Source organism: Prionailurus bengalensis, chromosome F2 (genome assembly GCF_016509475.1).
Source record: "Prionailurus bengalensis isolate Pbe53 chromosome F2, Fcat_Pben_1.1_paternal_pri, whole genome shotgun sequence".
Classification (NCBI taxonomy): Eukaryota; Metazoa; Chordata; class Mammalia; order Carnivora; family Felidae; genus Prionailurus; species Prionailurus bengalensis.
The window spans coordinates 17,251,185-17,274,189 of NC_057353.1; the positions used below are offsets into that span (position 1 = coordinate 17,251,185).

General features: G+C 37.0%; 1 protein-coding gene across 4 annotated transcripts in view; it reads left to right on the forward strand.

Moving 5' to 3' along the window:
• Positions 1-23,005, forward strand: part of LOC122496028 (serine/threonine-protein kinase Sgk3) — a 142,572-nt gene that overhangs the window by 116,798 nt on the left and 2,769 nt on the right. For 2 of the 4 annotated variants that reach the window (XM_043602214.1, XM_043602213.1), the window contains exons 9-17: positions 3,845-3,928; positions 4,042-4,173; positions 6,413-6,427; positions 8,139-8,251; positions 8,340-8,376; positions 8,945-9,031; positions 11,006-11,101; positions 14,571-14,726; positions 18,400-18,489. In XM_043602214.1, coding sequence (XP_043458149.1) covers positions 3,845-3,928; positions 4,042-4,173; positions 6,413-6,427; positions 8,139-8,251; positions 8,340-8,376; positions 8,945-9,031; positions 11,006-11,101; positions 14,571-14,726; positions 18,400-18,489 — 810 coding nt within the window. The remainder of the gene's footprint in view (positions 1-3,844; positions 3,929-4,041; positions 4,174-6,412; positions 6,428-8,138; positions 8,252-8,339; positions 8,377-8,944; positions 9,032-11,005; positions 11,102-14,570; positions 14,727-18,399; positions 18,490-23,005) is intronic. The other 2 variants (XM_043602215.1, XM_043602216.1) reach the window with 1 other exon arrangement.

Genomic DNA, 23,005 nt, shown 5'->3' on the forward strand with positions numbered 1-23,005 from the left:
TTTTCTAGATATGTCTCCTGAAGCAAGGAAAACAAAAGTAAAAATAAGCTATTGAGACCACATCAAAATAAAAAGTTTCTGCACAGCAAAGGAGATAATCAATAAAACAAAAAGGCAGCCTACTGAATGAGAGAAGATATTTGCAAATGACATATTTGATACAGGGTTAATATCCAACCTAGATAAGGAACTTCTGCAACTCAACACCAAAAAAAACAAATAGCCCAATTAAAAATCAGAAGACATGACCAGACGTTTCTCCAAAGAGGACACACAGATGGCCAACAGACACAAAAAGATGCTCAACATCATTCATCATCAGGGAAATGCAAATCAAAAGTACAATGAGATATCACGTTACAACTGTCATAATGGCTAAAATCAAAAACACAAGAAACAAGTGTTGGGAAGGATGTGGAGAAAAAGGAGGCCTTGTGCACTGTTGGTAGGAATGCAAACTGGTGCGGCCACTGGAAAACAGTATGGAGGTTCCTCAAAAAATTAAAAATAGAACTGTGTGATCCAGTAATTCTACAACTGGGTATGTACCCAAAGTATTAAAAAACACTAATTTGAAAATATATATTCACCCTTACGTTTCAAGCAGCATTGCTTTCAATAGCCAAATTATGGAAACAGCCCAAGTGTCCATTAATGAATGGATAAAGAAGATGTGGTTTGTATTATATATACAATGGGATATTACGGAGCTATGAAAAAAAATGAAATCTTGCCATTTACAACAACATGGGAACATCTAGAGAGTATAATGCTAAGTGAAATAGGTCAGTCAGAGAAAGACAAATACCATATGATTTCATTCATATATGGAATTTAAGAAATAAAAGAGACAAACCAAGAAATAGACTCTTAACTATAGAGAACAAAGTGATAGTTACGGGGGGGGGGGGTGACTTGGGGGGGGGGATGTGTGAAGTAGGTGAAAGGGATTAAGAATATACTTACTGTTAAAAAAAAAAAAGTACATTTATCATAATGAACAGTGAGTAATATATAGAGTTGTTGAATAACTGTATTATACACCTAAAACTAATATAACACTGTATGTTAACTATATTAGAATTAAATTTTTTAAAATTGTATAATGCATTATTCTGCACAGTAAAAAACAAAAATTATGCTACGTGATACAACATGAATGCATATTACATTATTTAGAATGAAAGAAGTCACAGACAACTTTATATGATTCTAATTACATAAAACCCAAAAAAAGACAAAACTTAATCTGTGTTATTACAAATTGCGATAGTTGAGGAAGACAGGGATAAGTAGTTTCTGAAATCAGGGGAAAGGTGAGGCTTCAAGCTACTGATAATGTTTTATTTTTATTTTTATTTTTTTATTTCTTTTTAAAAGTTTTATTTAAATTTCAGTTAGTTAATATTCAGTGTGATATATCAGCTTCAGGTGTGCAACTTGGTGATTCAGTATTTATATACAATTCCTGGTGCTCATCACAAGTGCACTCTTTAATCCCCATCACCCATTTAACCCATCCCCCCATCCACCTCCCCTCTGATAACCATCAGTTTCTTCTCTATAGTTAAGAATCTGTTTCTTGGCTTGCCAATCCCTATGATTGTTTATTTTGTTTCTTAAATTCCACATATGAATGAATGAAATACAGACTTTGTCTTTCTCTGACTTACTTCGCTCAGCATAATGTGCTCTAGCTCCATTCATGTCATTGCAAATGGCAAGATTTCATTCATTTTATGGCTGAATAATATTCCATTGTGTATATATACCACGTCTTCTTTATCCATTCATCAGTCAGTGGACATTTAGGTTTTTTCTATGATTTGGATATATTACATAATGCTGCTGAAAACATCTTATGTAAGGGTGCAGGTTTGCCTTCGAATTAGTATTTTTGTATTTTTGGGGTAAATACAAACATAGACACATAGATCAATGGAATAGAAAACCCAGAAATGAACCCACAACTGTATGATAATGTTTTATTTTTTGACCTGGATAGTGGTTACACAGTGTGACTTCATTTTGTAGTAATTTACTGAGCTATAATGATTTGTGAGTTTTTTTATATATATGTTATGTTTAACAAAAATTCAAAGTCTTATAAAATGGTTAGAAGCCAATAAAATACAATAAAACAAATTAAAGAATACATAAAAAGGAAAAGTAAACAAATACAAATCCACAGTGTGTCTGAAAAGTAGAAAAAATATATGATAGACTAAAATAAATAATGGCAACCTAAAATTTATTACAAACTCTTGTCCATTGAGTGGTCTTGGTTCCATTTTCATTTTCCCAGTTTGTTTCTTAACAGTTCTCCAATCTACCAGTCTGTTGAAAAAATACTTAGCTCTATTAAGGGAATCAGTATCCCTTGATTGCCACATTTGAATTATTTTCTCTTAATATACTTGAAGATGAACCAATCAAAATAGAGAAGGAAAGGTCAGGCTGGGAGGTGGGAGGTGTTGAGAAAAGGAAAAATTTAAGAAAGGAAAGATGTTCAGTAGAGTCAAATATTGTAGCAAACAAAAGAATGGAAAATTGGAGAAATGGCCAACAGTTGAGCACAAGACATTTTTACCTTGAAGATGTTTTGAGTCTACTTTGATTAAAAACATTTTTTTAAATTAATAGGCTTTATTTTTAGAACAGTTCAGATTTACAGAAAAGATGAATATAGAGAAAATACAGGAAATTCAGAGAATTCCCAAACCATCCTCCATTCCACACAATTTCCCTATTGTGAATATCTTACATTAACATGGTATATTTGTTCCAAATATTCAGCCAATATGGATGCATATTATTAACTAATGTCCACTGTTCATTTAGATTTCCTTACTTTTTACCTAATGGCCTGTTTTTGTTCCAGGATCTCACCCACAATACCACATTACATAAAGTTGTCATGTCTCCTTAAGCTTCTCTTAGCTGTGACTGTTTCTTAGACTTTCCTTGTTTTTGAGGACCTTGATGGTTTTGAGAAGTACTAGTTAGGTATATTGTAAGATTGGAATTTGTCTGGTACTTTACTCATGATTAGTCTGGGGTTATAAGTTTTAGCAAGGTTAACAACACCGGGACTAGAATATGAGGCCCAGCAGTGTCCCTACTTGCTGTGTCAGATAATCTCAAAACGCTTTGGAACGTACCCCGTTTAATAGTTACACAGCTTGCTGGGCATCTTGAATCCCTTAAAATTATTTGTAAAATCCTAAGTCTGTTACTTTTTTTTCTGGAGCAAAAGCCTCTAAGTTGCTTCACATCTTTGAAAGTGCATGCAACCTGCCCATTATAAAAACTCGGCTATACAGGGTGCTTCTTCTTCTGAATGTTCCTGAATTTGAGACTTGTATTAAAACCTAAATGCTCAAACAGAAATGCACTTTGATCATATAGAAACCATTTCCTTCTCCTTTTTTTAAAAAAATATATTCATGAAGTTTATAGCCTTAGTATTTTCACTCTTTAGGACTCAGGGCTGGTGCTTGCACGCGTGGGCAGACACACACACACACACACACACACACACACACACGAGGATCTCAAGCAGTTTAGATTTGGGGACTTGAGTAAAAATCTCAAACTTTGGCACATTAAGTGACAAAGAAATGGTATCTGGCTATTCAAGTGATAAATATTTTTTTTGTAAAATATCTAAAGAGAAGTGAAATAGAAATAAATTCAGTACTTTTCAGTTTTCAAAACTAAAACATACAATCTAGGTCCCTTGTAGACTTTTTTGGTACATAATTTAAGTACAAATTTATTGACAAATGAATTATTTCTATCAAAATACTGAAATTTCTAATAGTATGCACAATCTTTACAACAGGTTCTTCTTGCAAAACGGAAACTGGATGGAAAATTTTATGCTGTCAAAGTGTTACAGAAAAAAATAGTTCTCAACAGAAAAGAGGTAAAGTAGAATGGCATTTTTTTCTCCTAAATCCATTTTCTCAAATAACAAATGTTTTCTGGCATATAATACAAGTGGATCCTTTACTTTTTTCTTTTTTTTTTTTTTAACAGCAAAAACATATCATGGCTGAACGTAATGTGCTTTTGAAAAATGTGAAACATCCATTTTTGGTTGGATTACATTATTCTTTCCAAACAACTGAAAAGCTTTATTTTGTTCTGGATTTTGTTAATGGAGGGGAGGTGAGTTTTATAATTAGTTTTCTTTCTTTTTTTTTTTTTTTTTGTATGTTTTTATTTATTTAAGCAATCTCTACACCCAACGTGGTGCTCGAACTCATGACCCTGAGATCAAGAGTCTAATGCTCTACTGACCCAGCCAGCCAGGTGCCCTTATGATTAGTATTCTTAAGTTGATAATGTTTAGAAAAAGTAGAAGGAAGTCACAGTTTTTATTCACTTATCAGTTTTTGGAAGGATAGGCCAGCATTAACACTATTATGTTCAAGATTCTGGCTAATAGGCACAAAGCAAGCTAATGAAGAATTGTAAACAAAGCTCTTTTCTTAAGCAGTTTATGGTGTAGGTGGAAGATTCATAAAAGAGCCTTGGTTTGAATCTGCAGACTTCACAGATACTATAGCAAGAATAATATACTGAAATGTTAACAATAAAACATGATTTGTATTTAGATAATTATTGTCTCCACAGTTGCGTTTAAAGATTACTCTAGCCTGTCATTTTCTAAAATGTGCAAACTATAATCAGATGAGATGATCCTCTAATAAAGAGTTCTGTGGTGAAGTCAGTGGAAAATATTTCATGTTCTATCCCATTGGCAATTACCAATATGTTTCTTGGTGACTCACAATATGTTTCAGCATGTTAAAGACTTTGAGTTCTGCCTTAAACAAAGCAAAGATTTCTTTGAAAATATTTTCTTACCATGTAGTTCCTTTTTGTTTGAACCAAATCTATTAATTATATTCTCCAAAACTCTGAATCAGAGGGATATTGAAATATATTTTGGGAAATGCTACTATCATCATAATAATTACAGTAATAGCTAACATGCATCAAGTGTACTTGATGTGCCCAGCACTCTGGCTCTTTGTATGTATTATTTTCACAACAATTCTGTTATATAAGATAAAGAAACTGAGGCACAGAGAAGCTAGTAACTTGCTCAGGTCATGTGTTCAGTAAGTATTAGAGCCAGGAATTAAACTCAGGCAGTGTGATTCCAGGATTTAGGCAGCTGACAGTCCTGTTCCTCTGTTGCTCAGCCCCCATGCCTTTGTAATTAGTTTGCTCTCTGACCTATGAATGTCTCTAAAAATTATTCCGGTAGGTAGTGTCATATTTTTATCAAAGGGTCTTTGATCCCCTAGTCCCAGAACAGAAAGAGAGGAAAATAATTATTTCAGCCTTGCTGTAGTACACTTAGCTGTAGAATAAAGGAATTAGAAGAAAGACTAATGTCTATTCTGCAAACCTGAAAGATGGTCAGACATACCTAGATCATTTTGGGTTTTGTTTTTGGTGTGTGTGTGTGTGTGTGTGTGTGTGTGTGTTTAAAGATTGTATTTTTAAGTAATCTCTGCACCCAACGTGGGCTCGAACTCACAACCCCAAGATCAAGCATCACGCACTCTACTGATTGAGTCAGCCAGGTGCCCTACCCCTATATCATTTTGGGGGAAGATCATAAAAGAATCATTATTCAACCACCTGATTCTATGACAGAAGTGCTGAATGCCTCCTCAGTGTAGAAGCAAGACTATGAAGGTTGAAGATTTTAAGGTTGTCATTTTATTTTGTGTGTACATGAGTGCTAACATATATTGAGAATTTATTGAGGGCCTGGCACTTTGTAATTATTTTACCTGCATTATTTGAATTAGTCAATATAATTGTTTTAGATATACACTCTTCTGCCCATTTTATATATAAGGAAACTAAGGCTCAGAGAAGTTAAGTAACTTTTTCAGTGTCATCATGTGTAAGTGTCAGGTCCTGGATTTAATTAACCTAGACCTCAGTACCACTCTGTGTATTTGAAATGTCATGCAAGGCGTTAAATGCAGATCCTCTTGCAAGCTTCCTGTTTTGTCCGTGGTTTCTTCATGCTGTTTTAGGACCTTGCTTCTGAGCTCTTTTTACCCAGTCATCACTCATAAACTGAGTGGCAAAGGTGGAAAGAGGTAGGATTGTGTTCTAAAAAATAGACTTGGCCAGGATAATGAGGAATGAAAAGAATGGAATAGAATATTGGGGTTGGTGGAGGAGGTGTTGAAAGGGCAGTAGTAGGTAGAATAGCAGTAAAGACAAGGAGAACAGATAGAGGTACGAAGAGTATAATTTCATTATGGGTTTCCTGTTGTTATTACTAGTGTTGTCCCCTGATTCTCATACTTAACATTTTAACCTTGATGTGTGATACTTACTTTTGCATGCTACTTCACATCTGTTTTGGAGCCAGGTAGAGTATAAAGAAGTAAGTTTTATGATACGAGGCATATAAACAAGCCTTCCTGAGCCTCAGCTTCCTCATTAATTTTCTACCTCAAAATAGTTGGGTGGATTTAAATAATACAAGCATATAAAGTCCTTAGCATGCTGCCTTTGATTTAGTAAATAGTGTTAGCTATCATTAGTGAATGGTCAGTTTTTCATTTGGGGTAATTTTCATTATTATATTAGATGTGATCAGATCAATATAGCATATTATAATAGTATAAGCCACAGCTAACAAAGGCAGTAATAGGGCTAAATAGGAGGGAGTATTCCAGAAATAATTAAAGGATAACAGCAGAAGAATTTATTCATTAGTTAGAGACAGAGGCTGAAGGTAAAGGAGCAGTCTAGGTGAATCCCAGGCCAGCATCCACTTATCTACTGTGTCAGGATCTGGTATAACTGATCTTCACCATAACCTTTCAGAAGAGGTTAAGAAAAATTGGGGGACAATTTTTGTTAAGTCAGAGAAGTGGAACGAATTGCACACAAAAGGAGAAAATTTGAATCCAGGTCTGATCAGCTATAAAACCTGTACCTTGTTGCCTTCCATGGCTTAGAGAGCTGGATAGAAAGTGATGTCATTAAAGGAGTAGAATACCACAGTGGCAGTTAAGTTTGTAAAAGAAGACAAGGGACTCTGTTCTAGACAAGTTGAGTTTGTTGGCTTGTGAAATAGTCAAGAAAGAACAGCAGGCAGCAGGTCTTTGTAGAAGAAGCCCTAAGCAGAGGTCTAGGTGGGGTATGGCCATATGAAAGACCTCAGTGTTGAGGGGGTTAGTTAAAATCACTGGAATGGACTAGGTCACCCAGGCAGGGTGGGTATCCAGAGGAAGGATGACTGTGAAGAGACCGAGGACAAAAACCTTGTTATCCCTGCAGAGTAAAGGGGCAGAAAGGAGCAGAGATGGAACTCTCCAAGGAAGGAGACCTAAGGTGAGATCATTGTTTTAAGAGCCAGGGAACTTAGAGGAAGGACCTAGGACAAACTTCACCCAGGCAGGTAACCTAAGGAGTAAAGGGCAGATTGTAAGTAAGACATAAGTTAAGGATTCAGAAGTGTAAGAAGTGAACTGGAGAGTCCAGCTGCTGCTCAGTTCCCACCATTTGCTACCACATTGGAATTTAGGCTTAATGTTGCAGAGTTTCCTTCTCTTCCCCCCCCCCACCAGAAGAAACCAGAACTATGAGTTTTTATCCCCCAAAAATTTCTCCCGTTTTTAAATGTTACCAGTTAATTGAGATTTTTCTAAAAACAGTATTTGGCTCAAACAAATGAGATCTGTGGGTTATATTTGGTCTGCCTGCCGCTTGTTTTCAATCTCTGAATAGGGTTTGATTTTTTTTTTTTTTCCAAATGAAAGCACAGTTAAGAAAGGTCTAGTGAGATAACCACATGGCTATGGTCTTTGTTGATAATCTTTTCCAGAGTGATAAGGACACTGATGCATTGAAGATTGAGGAGTAAATGAGAGATGAGCAAGTTAGCAAGGGTAAAGAAAGATGCATGGTTCAAGAGAGAATAATTGCTATGTGGGGGACACACAAGGGAGAGTCACAGTTCTGGGCTTTGGGGCATTTTTATCTCATGTTCAGAATAACAAAAATCCTATTTTTGTATTTATAGGATATGTTTGTTTCACTTTATGTGTGAATGATCTTAATATCTTTCTTTTTCCCCCATTTTACAGCTGTTTTTCCACTTACAGAGAGAACGGACCTTTCCCGAACACAGAGCTAGGTTTTATGCTGCTGAAATTGCCAGTGCATTGGGTTACTTGCACTCCATCAAAATAGTGTACAGGTAAATTTTAATGTATTTCTTGTAAAAATGTCATTTTATTACTTTATTTCAGTTAATATTCAGTTTTGCTTTCCTTTCAATTTAATAGGGACTTGAAACCAGAAAATATTCTTCTGGATTCAGTAGTAAGTATTTTAAAAATCTACTGATTGTCAATTTTATTCTCATTTATGCTTAGTGGAAAAAAATCTATCTCAAAAGCTCTACACTGCATGATTCCATTTATATAACATTCTCAAAATGACAAAAATTGTAGACATGGAAAGCAGATTAATGGTTGTAAAGTGACAGGGACAGTGGGAAAAGCAGAGTGAAAAGATAAAGGGGTAGCATGAGTGAGTTCTTTTGATCCTTTGAGGTGTTGGACAGTTCTTTGTCTTGATTGTGGTGATAGTTACACAAATCTGCACACCTCTATTGCATAGAACCACACATACCCAAATGCATGTAAAAAACCCAAAACTGGGTAAAATTGGCAATCTGGTTAACAGTATTCTACCAATGTCAGTTTCCTGATTTTGATATTTTACTGCAGTTATATAAGATATTAGCATTGGTGAAGGGTATACAAAACTCTTTGTAATATTTTTGCAATTTCCTGTGTGTCTACAATTATTTAAAAGTGAAATGGTTTTAAAAATTGTGAGTTTATGCCCATGCACTGTTTTATCTTACTGCCCCTGTATTTGTCAGGGACATGTTGTCTTAACAGATTTTGGGCTTTGTAAAGAAGGAATTGCTATTTCTGACACGACAACAACATTTTGTGGGACACCAGAGGTAAGAAATATGTCTCATTTGTCATTTATATAATCATGTTTAAAATGCAAAAATGAATCACAAATTGCATATATAATATTTGAAATCAGAAAAGTAGAATATTTTCTGCTTTCTACTGAAGTAGAATTTCAGCTTCCAGCCACTTGGAAATATATGATAATCATCCCTTCAGAACATTTAAAGTTTACTGATAGTATTTTTAATTATGATTGCAAGCTACCACGGATAACCCAACAAAGATATAAATTATGCTTATAATGTTAAAAGTTTACCATATCCTTTATTTTAAAAAAATCACAAATCAGTAATGAAAAAGTCCTAAAGTTGTGGTAATGTTTACACCATTCTAAATGTACTAACAACCATTGAATTACACTAAGTGTTCATTAACAGAAGAGAGTAAAGTAGTGAATATGGAAGGAAAAAATTGCAAGTCAGAATTAATCAGAACATCTCACTCTCTAATCATGTTAGCTAGCAGAAAATGTATCCTTCTATTTGAGACAATAATCCTTACAAGCTATGTTAAAGCCTTGTTATTCTCACTACACACACACACACACACACACACACACACACACACACACACACGTATGTTTAGTTTATTTTAAACTGTCCTAATTTTAATGTATTTATAGTGATCTTAGATGCCAGGTAGTATTTCATCTTTATCATAGAGTAGTTGCGAATATTGTGTTGCAATGTGTGGTAAAATGGCTCATGAGTCTTTTAATCAAGATCAGAAAAAAAATTTTTAACTTAAAAGTGAGAGTACTTTGGGGCGCCTGGGTGGCGCAGTCGGTTAAGCGTCCGACTTCAGCCAGGTCACGATCTCGCGGTCCGTGAGTTCGAGCCCCGCGTCGGGCTCTGGGCTGATGGCTCAGAGCCTGGAGCCTGTTTCCAATTCTGTGTCTCCCTCTCTCTCTGCCCCTCCCCCGTTCATGCTCTGTCTCTCTCTGTCCCAAAAATAAAAAAATAAACGTTGAAAAAAAATTAAAAAAAAAAAAAGTGAGAGTACTTTGAAATGTCTTTTTCTTTTCTTCCTTCCTTCCTTCCTTCCTTCCTTCCTTCCTTCCTTCCTTCCTTTCTCTATCACCCTAGCTCTTGTGTATATTTGTAATCATTCTGTTTTGGTTTGTGTATGAAGAAACCTTTTTTTTGTGAATGTGTGTTGATTTCATAGTTAACAAAATCTTTAAGTCCTGTAATTTTTAGAAAGGAAACACAAGTTTTTTTGGTCATCTAAATCTAAATGTAATCAGAAATTATTAAACCCTTTTTATATATTTTGCCATATCTTTGGATCACATTAGAAAGAAGGCTTAAGAAATTATTTCCTTATTTCATATGGGAACAGAAAATATATGTCTTGGAATCTAGAATTCAAATTCACCATTTTATATGTGTGAAATTGTGATGAGTTTAAATGTTTCACAAATTAAAATGTGCATAGCCATCTAATCACAACTTTTCTAAATAATTATATTAGAGAATTGCTATTTGTAATTCTCTAGTAAAAGTTATAGAATTCTTTTTTCTTTAAAGGGAAAAAACATTATATTTGCTACATTAAAAATTCTTGTTTAAAGAGAAACAATTACAAGTAATGACTAGAAGAATTTCTAAAATAAATTTCTTGTGAAAGACTCCCTGCCCTTCCAGCCCAATATCTAGTTTACATAGTGTTACAGATTTCTACATTTGTTCTTATCTTCTGTTTGCCTTAATTGCATCACAGTTTATGGAGGAAAGTACTTGAATATGTGTATTTTGAAAAATGTCCCAGATGATTCTGAAGAGTATTATCACCTTGGAACCACTGATACAGGATGAGAATACCTAGCCAATTAAAAATCTAGATGATAGGTTTTTAGTGTCATAGTAACATCTTAAATTTGTTAAATTTCTTAATTATTCCTAAATTTTACCATGAGTTGTGTATCAAGTTGCTCTAATATTTAATGTTTTCCACAGTACCTTGCTCCTGAAGTAATCAGAAAACAGCCCTATGACAACACTGTAGATTGGTGGTGCCTTGGTGCTGTTCTCTATGAAATGCTGTATGGATTGGTATGTATTTCTACTCTTTCATTATTATTCCAGTATATTTTAATTCTTTGAGTTTTCGCTCTCATTTTAGTAATCTGGAGGACTCTTATTTAACACTAATAGAGCAATAGTAACCTGGTTAAACAAATCCAAAATCACATTAGGGATATGCACACACACACCAAAAAACTTTTGCTTTGTTACTGGTCTTTTAATGTCATTTTTTCTGTTGTACTAATCAGGTGTTCTCATCCCACTTGGATTTTTTAGAAGTAGATACTAGTTACAACATTAATATTATCCACTTTATTTTTTTTAATATTATCCACTTTCATTCAGTTTACCCCAGTCATCATTCTGCCCAATTTCAAAAAGATGGGAAGAAAAATATTTTTGTATTTATCAGAAGATAGTATCTTTTGGGTTTTGCCTTGTGTTTTATTTTTATAAGATATAATACACTGGTGCTCCACTTTTTCCACCATTGGGAACTTTCTCTTGCCTTTACCATAAACACCATGTCTGGGAGATTTTATTAAAAAAAAAAGGGATGTTCACTATGAAATCAATTGCCCTGGTTTTTATTAATTAAAGACACATAAGACCAACCAGAGCTTCTGATTAACATGTGTAAAGTTGTTCTACTGTATTGATTAATATCATTCCAACCAAAGCAAACAATTTAGGCAGTCAGTTTACATACTCTTACAGGAACAACACATGTTTTTCTTTAGGCTTTTTGAGATTTTTAGAATAGTTTCTAGAGTCCTTTTGTGGTCCCCTGAGTGTCCAGCAACCTCATGCTGGGAACTGTGCACTCATCTCCTATGCTGCTGCCCACACAAAGCCAAATAATACCATCAGCTGAGACCTGAGCTGGGGCTTGGTTTTTTTGTTTGTTTCACTTGTTTTGTGTGGGCTTCCCCCCTCCCCCCCCCCCCCCCACTGAAAACTGGGGAGCTCTTAGTGTAATCTAACACATAAGGCACATGTTAGAACATTTGTCTTATGTTGCAAACTTTGAATGATAGATTCCTATGACAGCCAACACTGTCTCTTCTTTGCCCTTGCTTATGAAAAGAGTCGATTTCCTGGTTATGCTAGTGACTTGGAATACCTGATACACCTTACTTTCTTTAACTGCTGGATATTTGCCATCCTGTTATCTCTGAACCTTTCAAATTTCTTTAGAGGACCATGAAAATGTAAAATACTATCCTTGTATGTAAAATGCAGTTGCCTCAAAAGGGAACATTTGAAACATATATTTCATAAATGAGACTTTATTTAAAAATGAAGTTCAAGGGTGACCCAGTTAAGCATCTGACTCTTGATTTCGGGTCAGGTCATGATCTCATGGTGGTGAGATTGAGGCCTTATGTGGAGCTCCATACTGAGTGTGGAGCCTGCTTGGGATTCTCTTTCTCTGCTCCTCCCCAGCTCACTTGCATGCTCTCACTCTCTCTTTTTCTCATTTAAAAGATTTTTTTTAAATAGAAAAATGAAAAAATTAATTTCAGTTTTAAAAAGTAAAAATGTTACGGGGTGCCTGAGTGGCTTAATCGGTTAAGTGTCCGACTTCAGCTCGGGTCATGATCTCACAGCTTATGGGTTCGAGCCCCATGTCGGGCTTTGTGCTGTCAGCTCAGAGCCCTGGAGCTGCTTTGGACTCTGTGTCTCCCTCTCTCTCTGCCCCTCCCCCCACTGGTGCTCTGTCTCTCTCTCAAAAATAAATAAAAGTGACAAGCCTATAACTCCCTTAACTTTAAAAATTATTTTGAGTTTAAAACTTAACTGCATGATTAGTTAATCCTCATGTGGAAGCTCTACAGGTCTTTAAGCTGTAGCAATAGAATTGTAATTCTGCAGAGTACACCCATAATACTGCCATTACCGCAAGTACTTAGGAAGGAGCACTATCTTCAGGTCTTCTCTCCTAGCAATCTCTGTTTTAATTAGTTTATTCTGAAGTCTCAAGAAATTATTTAATGTTTGATCTGTGTGGAATCTCTGCAATAATTCTTCCATTATGCTTCTGATGAGGTTGGTGGTTTTCTGTCAGGTACTATTATGCAGTTTACACCTGTCTGCAGGGTGTTCCTAAACATTTCAGTGAGCACATAGTGGGCTCTACATGATGCTGGCTTTAAAAATTTTTTTTAACATTATTTATTTTTGAGAGACAGAGCGTGAGCGGGGGAGGGGCAGAGAGAGAGGGAGACACAGAATGAGAAGCAGGCTCCATCCAGTCTCTGAGCTGTCAGCACAGAGCCCAACGTGGGGCTTGAACTCATGAACCATGAGATCGTGACCTGAGCCGAAATCAGACGCCCACCCAACTCTTGATTTTGGTTCAGGTCATGGTCTCACGGTTCATGAGAACGAGCCCCACATCTGGTTCCCTGCTGACAGTGCGGAGCCTGCTTGGGATTTTCTTTCTTTCTCTCTCTCTCTTTCTCTGTCTCTCTCTCTCCCCCCTCCCCTCCCTTCCCCTCCCCTCCCTCCCTCCTTTTCTGCCCCTCCCCTGCTCTCTCTCTCTCTCTCTCTCTCTCTAAAAATAAACTTAAAAAAATAAAAACCAACCTCTTTGCATTGGAGACTATGCTGCAGATGTACACGTGCCCACAGAAACCTTTGCATTTCTGCAGCTGTCCAGACCCAGGCTGATTCCTGTAGATCAAGGCTGAATCCAATTTCTTTCAACCTCATTTTGGTATAGTTCAATTAACACTAACTTCTGGGGCACCTGGGTGGCTTAGTTGGTTAAGTGTCCAACTTCGGCTCAGATCAAGATCTCATGATTTGTGAGTTTGAGCCCTGCTTAGAGCCCTGTGTCAGGCTCTTCACTGGCATTGCAGAGCCTGCTTCAGATTCTCTATCTCTCTGCCCTGCCCGGCTCACACTCTCTCTCTAAAAAATAAACATAAAAAAACAAACAAACACTGGGTGCTTAAGTGGCTCAGTCGTTTAAGTGTCTGACTTAGGCTCAGGTCATGATCTCATTGTGGGTTCAAGCCCTGCATGGATCTCTGTGCTGACAGTGTGGAGCCTGCTTGGGATTCTCTCTCTGTCCTCTCTCTGCCCCTCCCCTGCACGCACACGCACGTGCACACACACATACACTCTCTCTCTCTCTCTCAAAATGAATAAACTTTAAAAATAAAATAAACTTTAAAAATAAACTTTAAGGGGCGCCTGGGTGGCGCAGTCGGTTAAGCGTCCGACTTCAGCCAGGTCACGATCTCGCGGTCCGTGAGTTCGAGCCCCGCGTCGGGCTCTGGGCTGATGGCTCAGAGCCTGGAGCCTGTTTCCGATTCTGTGTCTCCCTCTCTCTCTGCCCCTCCCCCGCTCATGCTCTGTCTCTCTCTGTCCCAAAAATAAATAAATGTTGAAAAAAATAAAAAATAAAAAATAAAAAATAAAAAAAAAAACTTTAAAAATAAAATAATAATTAAAAAAAACACTAACTTTTTTTTCCTTTTTTTCCCAGCCTCCTTTTTATTGCCGAGATGTAGCTGAAATGTATGACAATATTCTTCACAAGCCCCTAAGTTTGAGGCCAGGAGTGAGCCTCACAGCCTGGTCCATTCTGGAAGAACTCCTAGAGAAAGACAGGCAAAATCGACTTGGTGCCAAAGAAGACTTTGTATGTACATCCTTCCCAGTACCACTTTATTTAAGCTTATTTGAGACTTGAAGAAAAATTCTTATTTTATGTGGCATTTAATGGGATGAATGTAACTCTTAAATAACACCATGAAAAAAAAGCACATGTGTCCCAGCAGTTTTTACCATGTTTATATGGCGTGAAGCACTTGCATGTATGTTTTTTTGTTTGATCTTTATGACCGTTTGAGCCTCTCCACTTCACCCCTCACATCATGCTTTCATACCCTATATAAATTTTTTTTTTAATTTTGAGAGCACACGTGGGGAGAGTGGTGGAGAGAGAGAGAGAGAGAGAGAGAGAGAGAGAGAATCTTAAGCCAGCTCCACGCTCAGCGTGGAGCCCAATGTAGGGCTCAATCCCATGAACCCTGAGCTGAAATTGGGAGTCGGACTCTCAGCCAACTGAGCCACCCAGACACCCCTCATACCCTATTATATATTTTTTTCATTTATAAGAATTTCCCCTCCCTTTTTAAAAAATGTGTGACATGAATTTTGTGATTACCTAAACTTTTAAATCATTTTATTGAAACAATTTATAAGTGGCTCCTGTCTGCATGAGGTAATGCCTTTTGCCTTGAACTAACATTAAATAACCTTTTTTCCTGAGAATTTGGTGACACCTCTCTGAGGTAATTATAGAATCTACAGGTTTGATGGGTCTTTTTTGGTTTTTTGTTTTTTTTTAAATTAGGGCAATTAGGGGCACCCGGCTGACTCAGTTGGTGTAGCATGTGACTCTTGATCTTGAGGTTGTGGGTTTGAGCCCCACCTTGGGTGTAGAGATTACTTAAAAATAAAAAATCTTTTTAAAAAATTAGTGTAAATTAAATTGCTTATGTAGCTACTGGTGTTATGTTGGTGTGTCAACATGGACTTTTAAACTCAAGTTTCTCACAAATTCTTGGGGATTCTTTCATCAGTCGTGAACTTGAGCTGTGAATAACAAACTTGTCTGCTGGAGCTTTTCCTTTCCCACACTCCCCAGTACGTAGCTCTGTCAACAGTTTTCTGCCTAGCTTGGATTCATTCCATAGTCCATTGGTTTTATTCAGTCTTTCTAATACTTCACATCTTCTTGCCCCTTGGGCCTTTTATGGAATTCGCTGACAGAAATCACAACCCTGGATGAATCCACTTGTCATCTTCTGGGCTGCTAAACAGTGCTGAAGAAGGCTGTCCCACTGGGCATATTGGAAGCACTATGAAGTTTAGTCATTAATCTCCTTTGTGCTTCATCGCTGCTTGGTAATGTTCCTGTGTTTCTCTAGCTGCTTCTCCTACTGTCTGTATTAATGATTTCAGACCTTCTCTCCAAATTTCCAGACTCCTTTTCTTCACTTTTAGCAGATGATCTTGCCTTCTATTTTATAGGGAGAGTAGAATCAGCAGAGTGGAACTAGCTCAGCCTCGCTGTCAGATTTGAAGACCTGCACACTCCTGCTTGCTGTCATTTCCTTCTTCCTAATGTAGTGGACAAGGCCAGTTTGTACATCTGCCCTGGATCCTGACTTCTTGCAGGGAACCCTGTGCATGCTATTTTTCTGCACAGATAACTGCTTCCTTTTGTTAGAGTGCATTCCAAGCAATAATGAGACATTATCAAATCTCTTCTTAAACTGAAAGCCCTCAACCATGCTGGCCTGCCAGGTAATAACTTTTTCCCGTCATAAAAGTTTCTGTGTTGATTTTTTTCTTTCCCAGCCTCTTCTCATTTCTCAATTTACCAAAAATAGCTACTAGAATTGCTAAATCCCTCTATTCCTCAACTTGCCTTCTCAGCAGTATTTAAACTTCCAACACTCTTTCTTGTTCCATAGGCTTCTGCAAGAGCCCACAGTCATCTCATTCTGTATTTCCAGGCCCTCCTCCGTAATGTCCTGTGTAAGCCACTTTCCTCAACCTGATGGTTAAATGTTGTGGTTCCTTTTGGTTGGCCTAAAACCCCCTTTTCTTCTGTGTTCTCTTTCTGGACAGTCTCAGTTGGCCCAGTGGCTTTGGTTATCTCTGTGTTTTCATCTCACACGTTTATAACTTCAGTCCAGACCTCTCTTCTTAACTCTGGACTCATAATACTTACATGTTCAGCACCAGTCTTTGGATTTCTGGTTAGTACCTTAAACACAGCATATTCAAAACTGCTGAACTCCTGCCATCTTCCTTTTGTGTGCCTCAGGTCAGAAATATGAGTCATTCTCTACTTCTCTCTCTTCCTTACTTCCATATTCAACCAACAGCCAGATCCTGTTGCATTTGCCTCCTAAATCTTTCCTATAGCTATACACTCTTCTACTTGACTGTGACTACACTTTTCCTACCTTTTTCAACTTTTTTTTTTAATTTTATTTTTAAGTAATCTTTCCATCCAGCTTGAGCCCCAAACCCACAACCCTGAGATCAAGAGTTGCACACTCCACCAACTGAGCCAGGTACCCTTACCATTTTCAACTTTTTTTTGCCACAACAGTAGCTCTGTTTCCTTAATCTGGCCATGGCTTTCCAGTCCATTTCCCTATTACATTCAGGTCTTAAAAAAAAACAAACGGAAATCCCTTATATTTGTGACATTCCCGTATCTAAAATACCCTGATGGCTTTTCATAATCCTAGGATAAAATTCAAAATTCTTAATGTAATTCTTTAACCAGTATGATATGTCAGTTTACCTCTTAGGCTTCACCTTGTGTGACAGTCCCAATCCTTCCCTGTATTTTAAGTTTGTTTATTTATTTTGAGAGAGAGCACGCACATGCATGCACATACAAGCAGGGGGAGGGACTGAGAGAGGAAGAGGGAGAATCCCAAGCAGGCTCTGTGCTGTCAGTTTAGAGCCCGATGTGGGGCTCAAACTCACGAATCATGCGATTTTGTCCTGAGCTGAAACCAGGAGTCAGACACTTAGCCAACTGAATCACCCAGGTGCCCCTTGGCTCGTTTTCTTCATCAAACTAACCTCTTTGCCACATGAGGGCCTTCATATTCTGCCTGGAATGTTCTCCCTGTCATTTTTTATCTAATTTTTATCATCTTTCAGACTTCTGATCAAACATTACTTAGTCTCCAAGGTGTCTTTTTAAACCCACCAAACTAGGTTGGATCCTACTTTATACACTTCTGTGTCACCTTGCAGGGAAAATAACTGGAATAAATACTGTGCCATCTTTTGATAATACTAACCCAGAATAGAATTTTTTTTTTTTTTGGTAAAATAGCTCATCCCCTTGATTTTACCTCTGCCCCACTGTGTAAAAAACTTTTTGCCTAACTTCTTTTTTACCTCTGCCATTCAGACAATAATTATAGTTCTTTGTAGCTATGTAGTACCTTATTCTTTTCATACCTCTTTTATTTCCATATTTTCCATTGGTCCTTAAAGCAGCCTGTGAGGTATCTTTATTTTACCTATGAAGAAACTATTACTGTGAAGAGGATATAACTTAAGTTGGTCATTCCAAGTAACTGTCTTCCCTGTTTTGCTCTGGCAGTCTCTCCCCTATGCCATTTTGCTACATGAATAACATAAACATGTACCTAAAAAGAATTAGTGAGGGACAAAGTGGTAATGGTTTGCCTTCATATAATTCTTCAGTGAGTACTTAATTATATTTTTCAACATTATAAAAAATATATGTATTTTTTTTAACATTCTAGCTTGAAATTCAGAATCATCCTTTTTTTGAATCACTCAGCTGGACTGATCTTGTACAAAAGAAGATTCCACCACCATTTAATCCTAATGTGGTAAGTATATATCCAAATCTTGCTTTCTAAAATAGTAAAATGGAATAAATAAATAAATAGTGAAATGTAGAACTATATAGCTCATCATAACTTTGGCAATAGATCTCAAAATCTCATGTGAATGAAATTGAATCAGTACCTTAAATACTTTAAAAATCTGTTTCTCAGCATTTTCTAGTATACTGATAACTTCAAGATGACCAATAAGATTATAGCTACATTGCATTGGTAAAAGTATCTCCCAGCACAGCAATTATGAAATGTTTCTTTGGAGCATGTATAAGAAAGGGATGAGTTCATTAGATTAAAAAAGATGCAAATTGGGGCACCTGGGTGGCTCAGTCTGTTAAAGCTCCAACTCTTGATTTTGGCTCAGGTCATAATCTTAGGGTCATGGGATTGAGCCCCATATCCACGTTCAGTGTGGAACCACCTTAAGATTCTCTCTCTGTCCCTTTGCTTCTCTCCCCTGCCTCATGCTCTCTCTCTCTCTCTTTAAAAAAAAAAAAAAAAATTTAAAAAAAAAAAATTAAAAAAAAGCATACCTCTAGATTTAGAGAGGATTGTGCTTTAAATAAATTTTTTTTAATTTTAAGTAACATTAATGCATCTTTTTTCTACATTGATATAAAACTAGGCACAGGCAAACATTAATGGTAATGTAAATTGTCATATCCCTTTTTGGAAAATAAAATTTTCATGTTAGCTTGACTTAGTAAATCAGCTGATAGAAAAAATTTACATAAACATAATTTTTTTTAAAGCTGAAAGCTGCATTGAAGATTATGTTGGAAATTTGGGGAAATAAATATAGAACAATAGGGAATTTTTTAATCATCCATAGTAGACCAATAATGATATTACTAAACTATTGATAGCTGTATATATAGGCATATATACTTTTATGATACTTTTATGCATCACAGTATGAAGTTTATTCCCCATACTGCCAGGTTACTGCCATTACTGTCCTCCTTATTATACATGATTTATAAATGAAGAAATAAAAGTCAGAGATGCCACATAGCTGATTTGAAAAGTAGCAGAGCAAGGATTCAAATCTGTGCCTTATTCCAAAGTCACTATTCTTTCTATGCTTTCTTGTGCTTGAGTGTCTAATTAAGTAAATGATAACAATAAATACAGAAATAAGGGTGCATCTGGGTGGCTCAGTAGGTTGAGCATCTGACTCTGGCTCATGTCATGATCTCCCATGAGTTTGAGGCCTACATCGGACTTGCTGCTGTCAGCGCAGAGCCTGCTTCGGATCCTCTATCCCCCTCTCTCTCTGCCCCTCCCCCGCTGTTTCCCTCCCTCCCACCTACCCCCCCCCAAATATTTTTTTAAATGAGCACACACTTAGAAAATTCTTACAATGCTAAATAAAAACATGGCAATTATGGGGTGCCTGGGTGGAATTCTTTCTTCCTCTCTCTTTGCCCCTACCCAACTTGTGCTCTCTCTCTCAAATAAACTTAAAAAAAATGGCAGTTATAATTTTTGTGACTTACTATTATAGCAGTAAAAATAACACATAAGGACTGGAAGAGAATATAGTATAAACCAAGATTAATTTGGGTTTGCAGGGTCATGGGTGAACTTGTGTTTCTTTTATTTAAAGTTTTTTGGTGTTGCGAAATTCATGAAAGACTTTTTAGTAGATTAGTGCAGGATAAGGAAAATACTTTAGGAAAGTATTATTTAGTCTACTCAGATTTTGTTAAATGTTTGTTTCAGTGCATTGCTCATGGCTGGTAATATTTAGTAGGTGTGATATTGTACACCTATTAACAGAACATTTATAGATTGCCTCATTTCATTTAACTTATCCAGAAGTGACTGTTTCAGAAGTAAGGACAGATTCCATTAAGGACAGTTTTGTCCCTAATTTCTAGAGTTTGCAGTAAGAACCTAGGGCCTTTAAGAATTATTTTCTTTTTTGGGGCGCCTGGGTGGCGCAGTCGGTTAAGCGTCCGATTTCAGCCAGGTCACTATCTCGCGGTCCGTGAGTTCGAGCCCCACGTCAGGCTCTGGGCTGATGGCTCAGAGCCTGGAGCCTGTGTCCGATTCTGTGTCTCCCTCCCTCTCTGCCCCTCCCCCGTTCATGCTCTGTCTCTCTCTGTCCCAAAAATAAATAAACGTTGAAAAAAAAAATTAAAAAAAAAAAGAATTATTTTCTTTTTACTTTTACATTGAAAGTCTTACTGACTTTAGTTATCTTCAGATAAATAGGTCATCAGGCACATTGAAGAGTTGAGTTAGGTACTCCTAAGCAATACTGGAAATGGAAACAATGTAGACTTCAGAGTTAGATACCTCAGTTGGGATTCCTGCTTTTTTATGACTAATTAAACTTTTTTAAAGCAAGATCCACAACCAAGAAGCCACAGGGGGGGAAATTGTAAATTTGGCCACATTAAATCTAGAAAGGTCTACATGAAAAAAAAAAAATGCAGACAACAAACTGGAGAAAATTTCTTTAACACATAAAGCATTCTTGTAAGTCAATGAGAAAAAAGACCAATTACCAATAGAAACATGAACAAAAGACACAAAATACACAGTTACAGAAGAATAAATACAGCTTTTAAATATATGAAAAGAGTTCAAACTCAGGTTACCATTTTTCACTTAACAGATTAACAAAGATCAAAAAGCTAGAGTATGATTAAGTAGATGTTCTCAATACTTGTATCCTTTTTTTTTTTTAACATTGACAGCAATTCTTTGAAATAGTTCTGCTATTTTCCATATAATACAGGTGAGTTAACTTAGTCACAGAAATGGTTAATAGTTTGCCCAGAGTTTAAAATTGAAGAACTAGGGGCGTCTGGGTGGCTCAGTCGGTTAAGCCTCTGACTCTTGATTTTGGCTCAGGTAGGTCATGATACTTAGCCCCTCATCCAGTTCTGTGCAGATGGCACGGAGCCTGCTTGGGATTCTCTCTCTCCCTCTCTCTCTTCCCCTTTCCCGCTTGTGCATGCACACACACACATGCTTGCTCATGCGCGCGCCCTCAAAATAAACATTTTTTTAAAATAAAATAAAGTTGAAGAACTAGAATTTGAGCTCAGGCTCTTTGAAGACAAAACCTCCGTAACTCTTAACATAAGCAATACAGTATTATCCCTGTTACTACTAGCCAACCCATAACGGCATTCACAAAATACCTATAAAATCAAGTAGAAGAATATTTGCCATCATTTACTGAACACCTTCTACATGTCAGATTCTGGGAATTTTATGTATTCACACATCAGATCCTCACAAAAACCTTAACAGGTGGGTGGTACTATTTTTACTTTACAGAAGCAGAAATGAGCTCACAGAGAGGTAGTTTATATAAAAAATTATAGCTAGCAAATTTCATAGCCAGAATTCAAACCTTAGTCTTATTCCAGAGCCCATACTTCTTAGAATAACATGTAAGGATTTGACATTTTTTATATGTACCTAAATTCAGTTTCTTCCTCTTCAGTGGGGGAATTTCTCATATTGAGGGATCTAGTATTCTGGGTTTCCCTTGTCTCTGCTCCACTGTTTGCAGACCTACCTGCCAGACTAACTATATCCTTAGCTTCGAATATCTTCTCTGGATCCTTGTCTTTTACCTCAGTTAGACTTGATGACTTGGACATGCTAAGGATTCCTGCCCCCTTGGCCCCTTAAAGCAGAGGTAACCTAGAGATTCAGGGATGAGCTCTAAGAGTGAGTCACCTGAATTTGTATCTCAACTTTTATCTGCAAATACATTGGAAGTGGAGAGTCCATTAGGTTGTATCAAATTTGTAAAGGAAGATTAAGAACCACTGCCATCGAGCAGCTGCCATGCTTTACTTCCCAGGTTCTTGGCCACTTCAGGCCTCTAAAGCTAAGGTGTCACAGGCGAATGCTTAACGACCTCTGTAGCGCAGAGTGTTTAACTTGCACGGTTTTATTTACAACGCCTTCATTCTTTAAGCAAAAGGCTTTACCTACCCAGAGTTCAGAAACTAACAGGCAAGCATTCTTCTGTAAGTTCAAGTGAAAAGTGCCATCTTGAAAACCTACTTGGGCTCCTTTTCTAAACTTAGAGGTGGTGATGGGTAGAGAGAAAGGGAGTCAGTTGGAGGGCCTGAGGTTCACATTGACTTAGGTAAGGACTCTGTTATGCTAGCCACCCTTGTCTCCCCACAGCTCCCAACAGAAAGAACTTTGTTAGGACAGATAACCTCACCTAAATAATAAACTCTGGAAAGGAAAAGCAGAAATTGCTTCGAAGAAGTGACGAAGTAGGAAGACATCTAAACTTGCCAGGAATAAATACACAAATTCGTGAAGGGGTTTTAATGAAAGACTAAATTAATGAAAACAAAAGCTAAGATGAGGGGCACCTGGGTGGCTCAGTCGGTTAAGCATCCAACTTGAGCTCAGGTCATGACCTCGTGGTTTGTGAGATCCAACCCCATGTCGGGCTCTGTGCTGACAGCTCAGAGCCTGGAGCCTGCTTCGGATTCTGTGTCTCCCTCTCTCTCTC